The sequence below is a fragment of the Oncorhynchus gorbuscha genome, linkage group LG03 (genome assembly GCF_021184085.1).
Source record: "Oncorhynchus gorbuscha isolate QuinsamMale2020 ecotype Even-year linkage group LG03, OgorEven_v1.0, whole genome shotgun sequence".
Lineage (NCBI taxonomy): Eukaryota > Metazoa > Chordata > Actinopteri > Salmoniformes > Salmonidae > Oncorhynchus > Oncorhynchus gorbuscha.
In genome coordinates this window covers 53,521,362-53,532,329 of record NC_060175.1, presented here as the reverse complement: position 1 = coordinate 53,532,329, position 10,968 = coordinate 53,521,362, and the positions used below count along the sequence as shown (strand labels likewise).

General features: G+C 41.2%; 1 protein-coding gene across 3 annotated transcripts; it reads right to left on the bottom strand.

The window, feature by feature from the left end:
• Nucleotides 1-10: 10 nt before the first annotated feature.
• LOC124031557 (high mobility group protein HMGI-C-like) lies at nt 11-9,553 on the bottom strand. Of its 3 annotated transcripts, XM_046342953.1 has the most exons (7): nt 9,335-9,394; nt 9,189-9,221; nt 7,212-7,414; nt 5,587-5,670; nt 5,337-5,387; nt 4,963-5,001; nt 11-4,414 (listed from the first exon to the last, which is right to left on the bottom strand). In XM_046342953.1, exons 3-7 carry the CDS (start codon nt 7,317-7,319, stop codon nt 4,319-4,321), a joined length of 378 nt encoding a protein of 125 aa, XP_046198909.1. In that variant the 5' UTR covers nt 7,320-7,414; nt 9,189-9,221; nt 9,335-9,394; the 3' UTR covers nt 11-4,318. The 3 variants fall into 3 exon arrangements, with proteins under 3 accessions (XP_046198909.1, XP_046198907.1, XP_046198908.1); XM_046342951.1 differs by lacking the exons at nt 9,189-9,221; nt 9,335-9,394 and adding an exon at nt 9,432-9,553; XM_046342952.1 differs by lacking the exon at nt 9,189-9,221 and having other exon boundaries at nt 9,335-9,463.
• Nucleotides 9,554-10,968: the final 1,415 nt, after the last annotated feature.

Below are 10,968 nucleotides of genomic sequence, written 5' to 3'. Positions count from 1 at the left end.
AACAAACAAATATGTGAACCTTTTTATTGGTAACAGAAAGACCAAGTAGCACCTCTATACTCATGCAAACACACAATGAAGCGAGACAGGTCAGAGTCAAATGAGAAAACAGCCATTTGAGTTGCGTATTCAAGTTCAAACGGATTGAAATCTAAAATAAATCAAAACAATACATGAAAGACTAAAATAAAAAGGGAGACCTTTTCATCGATCGCAAACACAAAAAAAGGTGAAGACTGGAGATGTTACAAGATAAGAGAACCTAACTACTCTATTCAATATTTAAAAACCCTCATACAATAAAGCATAACAGCAAGTACATGAAATAAACTCCTAAAATGTTTATACTGAATATATCAATATCAGTCAGCTCATTTAGAGCAACACTGTGATTAAAATATAGATAGTGGCTATCCTGACATTGCTGAGGTATGACTGTGGTTAGGTTAGGAGGCACTCTTACTGACGGCATAGTACAGTACTTTGGGTGTATTTACCTACAGATGTAGGATCTTCATTTGATCCAGTTTACTACAGCAGAAACATAAACCTGCAGCAACAAGAAATTTGAAATCTTATGTGGATTACATTTTTGTAAGGTTTGATACATTTTTCATTAGGGCAAATCAAGTCTGAAATTTCAAAGTGGAATTCACAACCTTGAGAAGCCTTTTTTCAATCTCATATACTACAAGTTTGCATTTCCTGCAGTGCAAGGAAAAATCTCAGCAACAAAAATGTGATCAAATTAAGATCCTACATCTATATACAGTATGCTGATAAGGACAACGTGAGATGAGTGGACCTCTGATATAGTTGTTCCATAGCTATGGTAAGATTGCAGGGGACAAGCAAAGCCAAAAACCAGCCAGTCACCCCTCTGAGGGCCAAAGCAGACTAGTTTCAGAGGTAGTCCACAGCGCAAACAGTGATGCCATCCAAAGAGGTGAAGTATCAAGAGAAAAAGTCTAGGTTGGAAAAGACTCACAGACATACTAACTTGCAATTGACAGAAAACTAAACGCTTGAACTTTCCCTAGAAAAAGATTGCACGTGGATAAGTCCACGCACTCCAGAAATACATTACAGTAAGATCCAAAACAAAGTGTTAACTCACTATTTCACGTCACTTCACTGACATCAATTCAACTAATGTTAGGATTGTTAATGCAACACATCTGTAGTGTGAAAGTGAAAGCTTGAAATTAAACAATGATCGCATGGTATCTTACGTAAAAAGTGAAGAGAGGGAAAAATGTAAGGGCTCACAGGTCGTGATAAAACACATTAAAAAAAAAAAGTCATGAGTAAGTAACCAACTACAGTAAACAGTAAAATATTGGGTCATTTTGAACCCAGGTAGATAGACCAAGGCCTCGATTCAATCAGATCGAGTGTTAACCCACGTTAACCGACATCCGCATAGGTGATGTGGTAGAGGTCCAGTATTACTACGGTAGGAGCTAACTAATCATGTGTGCCATCAACCCTTCCCTTCCTTATTATCCCTATCCCTGCGTTAGCCCCAAAAGGCGATAGAAAGTGTAGGCTCTATCCATGATAGAAATGATCCATGATAGATCTGTTGGATATAAAGCCGGGTGTGGTTTCGTTCCATCTAATGGCAGTGTCCGCGATAAGGTAACTCAGGGAGCCGCTTGTGGATTTGACAGCTCCAACGCAGTTCCCCCTCCAAAAACAACCGCTATGTGAATGTAGCACGGATCTGATAGAATCTAGACCCAAGTCTTATCTCAGATATTTCATCAGAGCATTACCACTAAAGGCTGCTGCTGGGACCCGCTTAAAGAGTCAGTCAGCATGGAAGTGGAAGTGAGAGTGTGAGGCTAGTGGGTACAGTGTGTATGGGATTGTCCTGAGTAGGTGTGTGTGTGTGTGTGTGTGTGTGTGTGTGTGTGTGTGTGTGTGTGTGTGTGTGTGTGTGTGTGTGTGTGTGTGTGTGTGTGTGTGTGTGTGTGTGTGTGTGTGTGTGTGTGTGTGTGTGTGTGTGTGTGTGTGTGTGTCTTTGTTTGTTTTTTTGGTATGGGGAGAGGCTATAAAGAGTTCTCCTCTGCTTTTCTGTGACTGAGGTAGACTGAAAGGCAAAGGAACTGAGGTGAGTTATGGTCTTAATGAGGTTTATGTGTCAAGTAATATTGTGAATGTCAAAAACAGATCAGAAATACACAATAAAAATGGAATAATATCATAACTGAGTAGAATAACACATGAATCACACCTGAATAGCCATATTAAGTCAAACAATACCTGGGGGCCATACTTGTGAACAATAGAACAGGTTGAAGTTTTAGTTTAAGCATCAGCCAATTGAAATCGTTGATGTAGTTGTACGTGATCAAAGGCTACATGTTAGTTGTTCCCATTACATAACCTGACACATGCTAAGCTCACCAGGTGGCTGTATATATATGTTTATTTATATCTGGTTGAAATTCTGTATCAGCTAATCAAAATACGTATTTGGACATTATCCAACACTTGTCCATGGAAGCGCCCTTAACAGAAGTCAAATGGCAGGATCTGCTATTCAAAGTTACTGAAACAACACAAGCAACTTCAAGTGGACAATTAGCTCAGTGTCGCCAGCCTGGTTCCTGGTACCATTTGCCGTTTGCGGCAAGCTTGAATCCCAGGGGAGATAATGTTTTTTTCCTTTGAAATGTTGAATGACATTTATTGTGATAGTGTGTAGTGCAGCCAGAACCTTGTAAATTAAGATTTACAAATATCTTTAATGAGGAACTTTTTGGAGTCCCTCTTGCAGACCGACACGTAGGCTACTGCTACGCATGGGGTGTAGTGCTGCCAGTGTCGGAACGGCGCTCCACCACCTCCCAGAATGGTGCTTGTTTAATCAAGTTTGGATCAAAGCTGAATCGGTGTCTCGCAAGACACTTAATGATTCATTTGTATTTTGCATAGGCTTAACATACCGAATATAATATCATCGTATAAGATTACTGTTAGACCAAAAACACCACTTCATTTCTTATGTAGGCTGCACTTATACGTACAATAATATATATGTATTATTAAAGGAAAATTCAACTCACAAAACTACCTTTAGGTATTTCTTTCACTGTTGATGTCAGCAATCGAGTTTTCAAGAGGTAGAACTTTAAAATACAGAATGTGTCTCAGTATGATGCATATTGCAGAACACATCACACTGTGACACTATGTATTTTCAAAGTTCTATATTTTGTAAATACTTTTTTGACGGTGTACGATCAATGTTGCATAGACCTCCTTTACATTTTCTCTGTAAAAAGCACATGGATGTATGTGGAACGGACAAGCAAAAACATACAATTTTGTTATATGTGTGATAACAAGCTTTGTCTAACGTAACGTTGGTGAGTAGCCTAGTCAAGGACGCGATGATCCTGCAATATCGTCACTCTACACTAGAGACAAAGTGAAGTGGAACAAAAGTCAACCTTGAATTTGGAGGTTTAAATATATCCCTCTGGGCAAGTTCACCTATTCTAAGAAATGCCATTGGTTTGTGTAGAAAAAGTTTAAGATCTTTGATAGGCAGATGCAGGATTTGTTACAGGAAATAATCACTGCCACCTGGTGAGGTTAGCATAGGGCTAAATGTGCCAGGTTATTTAATGGGACCAGCCAACGTGTAGCATTTGATCATATCCAACTATGTCAACAATTTAAATTGGCAGATGCTTAAACTTGAACAAAAACTTGTTCTAACGTTCGCAAGTATGGCCCCCTAAGGTTTTATTGAGTGTGGTTAGAGCAATGTAGTAAAAACAAAACCTGATGTGTGATGTGAAGTCATGTCACTGTTGAGTTCAGACTTAATTCTGTTCACGTCCATTCCAACGTATATCTAACAAAATATCCCCGTGTTTCTTCACAATCAGGACAGACAGTTACGTTTGAGCCGAGCTCCTGTGTGACAATAGGGTCAAATGGGTCATGAATCTTGTCCCGGTAATGTGTTTTTTGAAATGTCAGTCACATTTGATGACAGCAGCTGCATCCTTAAAAAAAAAAAAACCTCCCCACCATTAACACCACAAACGCATACACGCACGCATCAACCAATCTCTGAACAGCCCCACCCACTGACCCGAATCCTAAGTAATCAATCAACTGACCAAAGCTATGTCCATCATTGACCCAGCCTCAGTGCTAGACAGACTCCAGTCACAATACCACCATCAGGCCTACTGTTCTATTATCTGTTGTTTTTGGAATCCTCATGACAATGGAGGTTAGATTGTACACCTCTTTGTCTCTGCCCAAACCTTGAGGTAGTTTTGTGGCACATTGTCTACTCCCCCTCTGCCACTTCCTGGGCTGGAGCCTGAGATGGCGAAGCCTCAGCGGGCAGAGACTGTGAGGGGCCCTCAGTTTCTTCTGAAGGACTCTGTGACAAGACACAAACATACAGACATTAGTGTGTGTGTGTGTGTGTGTAATGATGTACTTGTATGAGTGTGTAGATGAGTGATGTGGGGAAATAGGTCTGGCTGTGAGACCAAGAAATGCTAGGGAGAAGACGGTTAAGTCAGGAAACCAAGACGACAGGGGAAGAGAGCAGTTATATCAGGTTTCCCCTCTCAGCATTGACTCATTCTTCCCCTTCTCATGTCGGTAAGATGGAGTCTTAACGGTTTCAGTTCTTAATGTGTTTTAACTTCTTTGAAACGCGCCTCTGCAGTGAAAACTGTGATACGATGGATGAGGGTGTTGAGTGACGTTGGCCTCTTTTTGTGCAAGCTGTTGGTGCAACCTGTTGATTCTCTGAAAGAAGGCGCTGTATGAACGGAAGTGTCTCGTGCACTCCGCCTTAGCTCAGGCCTATATACACCTCCATGAAAGTAGCGCTCAAGTACAACAGGTAAGAGGAAACATTGTTTGGAGAAAAAACAAACATAATATGACCTATTATGCTGTACTAACAATATCTCTTACCTGCTGTTCCTGGATCACCTCCTGAACTACTTTCTGGGGCTGTGGAGAAGAATACAAGTGACAGAAGGAGAAGAGATAAAACATTCAACGAATCAGTAAAACTCTCCATCGCATAGCTCAGAGGTGGACAACTTCAGTTGTGAAGGGGGGGGGGGTGCTATGTTTGGCTGATTTAGACCTAGGACACAAGGTGAGGGGGACGCTCCTCCTGCCAATCAATGACATCAGTCAGGAAACACAGAGGGCCCTACTGCCCTTAAGGACTGGGGTTGTACATCCCCAGATTATGAAGAGAGATAGGAGTCTAGAGACATTTGAGATATATGTCTCATTACACTCGTGTGCATGAGTGAGTGTGTATGTTAGTCCCATACCCATTTCCTTGGCCGGCCCCGAGGTCTTCTCTCCCCGACTGGCTCTACTTTCTAACACAGAAAGGATGGAGGATAAAGCAGAGAATATTGTATTGTTTTTTTTTAAATATAGACATAAGGCCATGTCTACTCACAACCATATTGTTGCAATCGTTATTTTCTGTTCAGCTCCTGTGCCTAGTTTGACACTTTATTTTTGATTGAATATTTCATAATAACTATCTACATGAACATGAGAGGTTGATCTTACCTTGGGTGTGGCACGAGGGCCCTTGTTCTTGCTTCCTCTGGGTCGTCCTCTGGGTCTCTTTGGAGTTGGGGGGCCAGTGGGCTCCTGGGGAGAGCAAGAGCAAAATAAGGAACTGCCATACGGTTGGTACTCTGACTCTATCCACAGCAAAATAAGGAACTGTCATACGGTTGGTACTATGACTCTATCCACAGCAAAATAAGGAACTACCATACGGTTGGTACTCTGACTCTATCCACAGCTAAATAAGGAACTGTCATACGGTTGGTACTATGACTCTATCCACAGCTAAATAAGGAACTGTCATACGGTTGGTACTCTGACTCTATCCACAGCAAAATAAGGAACTGTCATAGGGTTGGTACTCTGACTCTATCCACAGCAAAATAAGGAACTGTCATACGGTTGGTACTCTGACTCTATCCACAGCTAAATAAGGAACTACCATACGGTGGTACTCTGACTCTATCCACAGCAAAATAAGGAACTACCATACGGTTGTCACTCTGACTCTATCCACAGCAAAATAAGGAACTGTCATACGGTTGGTACTCTGACTCTATCCACAGCAAAATAAGGAACTACCATACGGTTGGTACTCTGACTCTATCCACAGCAAAATAAGGAACTGTCATACGGTTGGTACTCTGACTCTATCCACAGCAAAATAAGGAACTGTCATACGGTTGGTACTCTGACTCTATCCACAGCAAAATAAGGAACTGTCATACGGTTGGTACTATGACTCTATCCACAGCAAAATAAGGAACTGTCATACGGTTGGTACTATGACTCTATCCACAGCAAAATAAGGAACTGTCATACGGTTGGTACTCTGACTCTATCCACAGCAAAATAAGGAACTGTCATACGGTTGGTACTCTGACTCTATCCACAGCAAAATAAGGAACTGTCATACGGTTGGTACTCTGACTCTATCCACAGCAAAATAAGGAACTGTCATACGGTTGGTACTCTGACTCTATCCACAGCAAAATAAGGAACTGTCATACGGTTGTCACTCTGAATCTATCCACAGCAAAAGCAGCCGTATACCACACCACAGTTGTTAAAATGAGCATTTGAGTTATTTCAGTTTAAAATCAAATTGTATTTGTCACATGCCGAATACAAGCCCTTAACTAACAATGCAGGTAAGAAAAATAAGTATTGAGTAAAAAATTGAACATTTAAACATTTAAACAAATTTAAACAAAGATAAATAATTAAAGCGCAGCAGTTGTGCTACAGTAATATGTACATGTAGGTAGAGGTGGGGGGGGCAATGCAAATAGTCTGGGTAGTCATTTGATTAGCTGTTCAGGATGGCTTGGGGGTATAAGCTGTTAAGAAGCCTTTTGGACCTAGACTTGTAGCTCCAGTACCGCTCGCCGTGCGGTAGAAGAGAAAGCACTCTATGACTTGGGTGGCTGGTGTCTTTGACAAATTTTAGGGCCTTCCTCTGACACCGCCTGATATAGAGGTCCTGGATGGCAGAAAGTCAGTCAGTATCCAGTCAGGATACTCTCGATGGTACAGTTGTAATGTTATTGTGTAATATAGAGTCCTATACAGTGTAATGAGTGTATGAGGTGTTGATGTGGAGGATGCTGTGGTGATCCAACCTGCTGTTGTTTCCGTGGGCGTCCCCGGCCCCTGCGTGGAGGTGTGGAGGCAGGTGATTGGGCCACTCCTGGCTGTGGTGACGGCTCCTTGGTCCCACTGTTGCTCATCCCTGTGTCTGTCCACCAGCGAAGTGAAATGGGGGTGTGGGCTTGGATGCCCAGAGCTCAGGCCTCAGGGGAGAGGTTATAGCCGTGATTGGTACCTGGGAAGTAAAAAGGGGCTTCAGGTTAGCTAGTCTCTGTTGCGCAACATTTTTCTCGTAGGCCTACTGAAAAGGTATACAGTTTATACTATACATGTGCATCAGCTGTGTATGTACCAATGCAATTGGGTGCTGGACACGTTAATACAAACACGCTTCCCCCCCTTTCTCTATGCACCTCATAAAATGATAATGAAGAGCAAGTGTGAGAACTGCTTAATATAAGCCTTGGCAACGGCCATAACAGGTTCACTGGACACAGACAGGGGTTTGGCATAGGTGGGGATACATGAGCTCAGTCTGCAGTAACTATAAGTAGCAAAGATATTCACAACTCAATATCCCATCCAATGTTGAGATCTAACCCATTCTATATCCAGTCCCTACCGGTTCCTATTGGATACCATTGGTAGTCCATGTCTGTGTAGCTGTATATATCGGCTATATGCGTGCATGTTTGCATATTTGTTAATTAAGAGGATGTGAGTGTTTCGTGCTTTCAACATGGGCTTCTCCGTTACTTTGTGCTCGTCACTTGAGCTCAGATAGGCCTCAAATATAACCTTCCAAATCAAATCAAGTCTTGTCTGCACTTTGTATACAGATATTGGAGGCAAAAATTCAGTGCTAAATATTTTGCGGCTACACGGAGTAGCTACTTTTGTTCATTTCACTAATAACTCAAAACTCATTTACACTCTAAATGCAGAGTAGAGAGTAAATGACACACACAATTTATTTGAATAATGATAGTAACTCTGTCTTTCATTCCTTAATTCATTAATTTTGTTCATTTTGACTGTTTATCCCATAGAAAAGTGTAGAGCAGAATCAAAATGTCAAGCTCAAGGTCATGCACAGACCAATCAAAAAAAATGTAACAAAAATAAGACCTATCCTCTGTGTTGCATTGCTAACACTATAGCGTTCTTTACCAACAGCTGCATCAAAGCAGGAAGTTGGGAGCTAGAATTGTGTCTATCAGCAGGAGTAGGCTACAATGTTTCTAAACACACGTGAAGTGGGCTATATGAACAAATACTTTTGCATAGCGGGAGACGATTCGTTTAACTACGTTTTTGGCAGTGAACAAGGACTGAATGTATCTTTTCCATATGGGCGGTAATTGCAACCATAAAACCACATTCTGTGCATTCTTTTAAAACGACCAAAATGTGTCGCAGCAGACTTCATTCAAGTTGTCACATCTCTTCCTTTTAAACTTTCACTTTGGATATTAAACAGATTTGGTCTAATTGACCGAAACGGCGCCACTTACCACCATAACATACCCTATAGGTTAGAGCAGTGGTATGGTGTCCAATGGAGTAGGACTTTTAAAAGCACGGTAGATCACGCCAGACAAAAGTCGACTCTTAGTTAATTTGCATCTGTTATAGCTTAGCTAGCCTAGTAGTCCAACACGGCATCGTCAATAAATGTTTAATTAGGATATTTCATGAATTCTACATAATTATTAGGCCTACATATTCTGTATGGAGTCGTTCATGTTACCTTACAACCGGTGCGAAAGGCGAAAGCCATGTGTTTAAAGCAAGCGACAGATGATGCAGGGGAGAGAGCAAGAGCAAACCATGTCGAATCAGATCGAATGACAGCAGTTTGTTTGCGGGTAACCATTTTACTTGATCTGATCTCAATGATCTGAGTGCACGATTGTAACCCATTCATCAGATTGAAAAGTGACAAAATAGCAACAATGTTATTGTAGAAAATGAAACAATGGGAAAGGTAAAATAAGTGTTTCACCTACCTTGCTCCCCCACCAGTTGGTTTTGCTGTTAGCCTACTTAATAAAAACCGCAATGGAATTGCAGGAAAGTTTAGCCTACTATTCAGTGTGTATATTATTCTTAAAATGTCCTTCTATTACAGACAGTCGCCTTTAATAAAGTTTACCTTGGAATAAACTGGACACTGCCTCCTTACGTTCTTTCTCTCCCTCTTCCCCTCCCTCCTTTCCTCTATCTCACTCTGTTTGTGTGTGATCCCTTACGTTTGTCTGCCGTAATCCTCGTTTGCTCACGAATACCCCTGTTGAAGTATGATGGGGGTTGGAGCTGGAGCATATATGAACATTGCATACTTTCTCTATTAAAGCATGCTCCAGGAGAGCGGTGGGGGTAGGAGGGGTGAAACAGTCGAACACGCCCCTTGCTCAGTGGACCACCCACATGTGAATGGTAGGCATCATATAGGCTACACTAGTTCTAGATTCTGCAGATCATACATTTGCAGTAGCATGAACATACAGCAGGAATTCTCTACAAAAAAAAGGCCTATGAATTCTCCTAGAATTCCCTACAAATAGGCCTATGTTGAAAACGAATGGCAACTCTTCAATGCTTCCTGAAACCACTCATATGCAGTATGAAAATGCAGTACTTTAAACATGTGAAAAAGTACTGAGTGATTGAGAATAACAATGAATTACCTCCAGCTATGAAGACAAAACACATTGAGAGAAAATAAAAACCCATGTGACCAAAAAAGGCTGTTCAAGGCTTGTTCAAAACAAAACTGATATAGGCCTATTCACATGTATATGATCAATATCAATGAAAAGGTCTCTGCACCATGGAATAAAATGTAGTCAGAAGGCATGACTGGAGATTTTTTAGTCCTACTTTGTTACTCATTTATAAACCATTTAGTCTACCCTAATCTGCATTATAAACGAGAACCATAAGTCATATAAGTATTTGATTAGTCATCTATTATAAACAGAATTTCATGAAAGTGAGCACTATGAATTGCCAAACTGCCACTGAAACTGACCAAAGCCAGCACTCATTTGTTGGTGTAATTTGTTGAACCACAATACACAAGTACTGTGTACTGTTCAATTCTCTTTTAGTTATTTGTGTAAATGGGTATGTGTGTATTTGTGAATACTGTACGTGGATATGCAGATTTGTGAGTATCTACGTTTGTTTGCGTGTAATAAGAAAGCTAAAGTGTGCGTGTGTCAGTGTGCGTGTGTGTGTGTGTGTGTGTGTGTCAGTGTGTGTGTGTGTCAGTGTGTGTGTGTGTGTGTGTGTGTCAGTGTGTGTGTGTTAGAGAGAGGAAGAGAGCATGTAAGTGTAATGTCTACTGTACATTTTGTATTGTTTATTTCCCTTTTGTTTATGATGTATTTCAGTTGCTTTGGCAATGTAAACATATGTTTCCCATGCCAATAAAGCCCCTTAGATTGAATTGAAATTGAATTGAGAGAAAGAGAGAAAGAGTTAGTTCACTGCCCCTCTGCAGGCTGGTGTGTCTGAGATTCCGTTGGACTCTGATCTTGAGGTTTATTTAAGCTGAATTCCGTGGGCTCATCAGGACCGAGTTACAAAAATCCTCCTATAGAACCAGAAAGAATGTGCAGCGCATTCAGTTCTGTATAAGGCACAAAGGCATGTCTTTGGACGTGGGGGCAGGCATCAAAAGACAGGCAGCGGAGGGATTTCTTTAGAGGCTGGGGGGCAAAGAAGGTATTTTGATTGGGGGGAGGGGAGTGAAGGGTTTTGGTGGTCAGCAATTTTAGTGAA

Bases quoted from the DNA above. Each gene is read 5' to 3' on its own strand.
- LOC124031557 (XM_046342951.1), bottom strand. From the start codon at position 7,319: ATGAGCAACAGTGGGACCAAGGAGCCGTCACCACAGCCAGGAGTGGCC. The intron at 5,002-5,336 runs GTATGGGACTAA...TCTTCTCCACAG, and splicing joins GGGGCCGGCCAAGGAAATGG to CCCCAGAAAGTAGTTCAGGA. The intron at 4,415-4,962 runs GTAAGAGATATT...GTCTTGTCACAG, and splicing joins AGGTGATCCAGGAACAGCAG to AGTCCTTCAGAAGAAACTGA.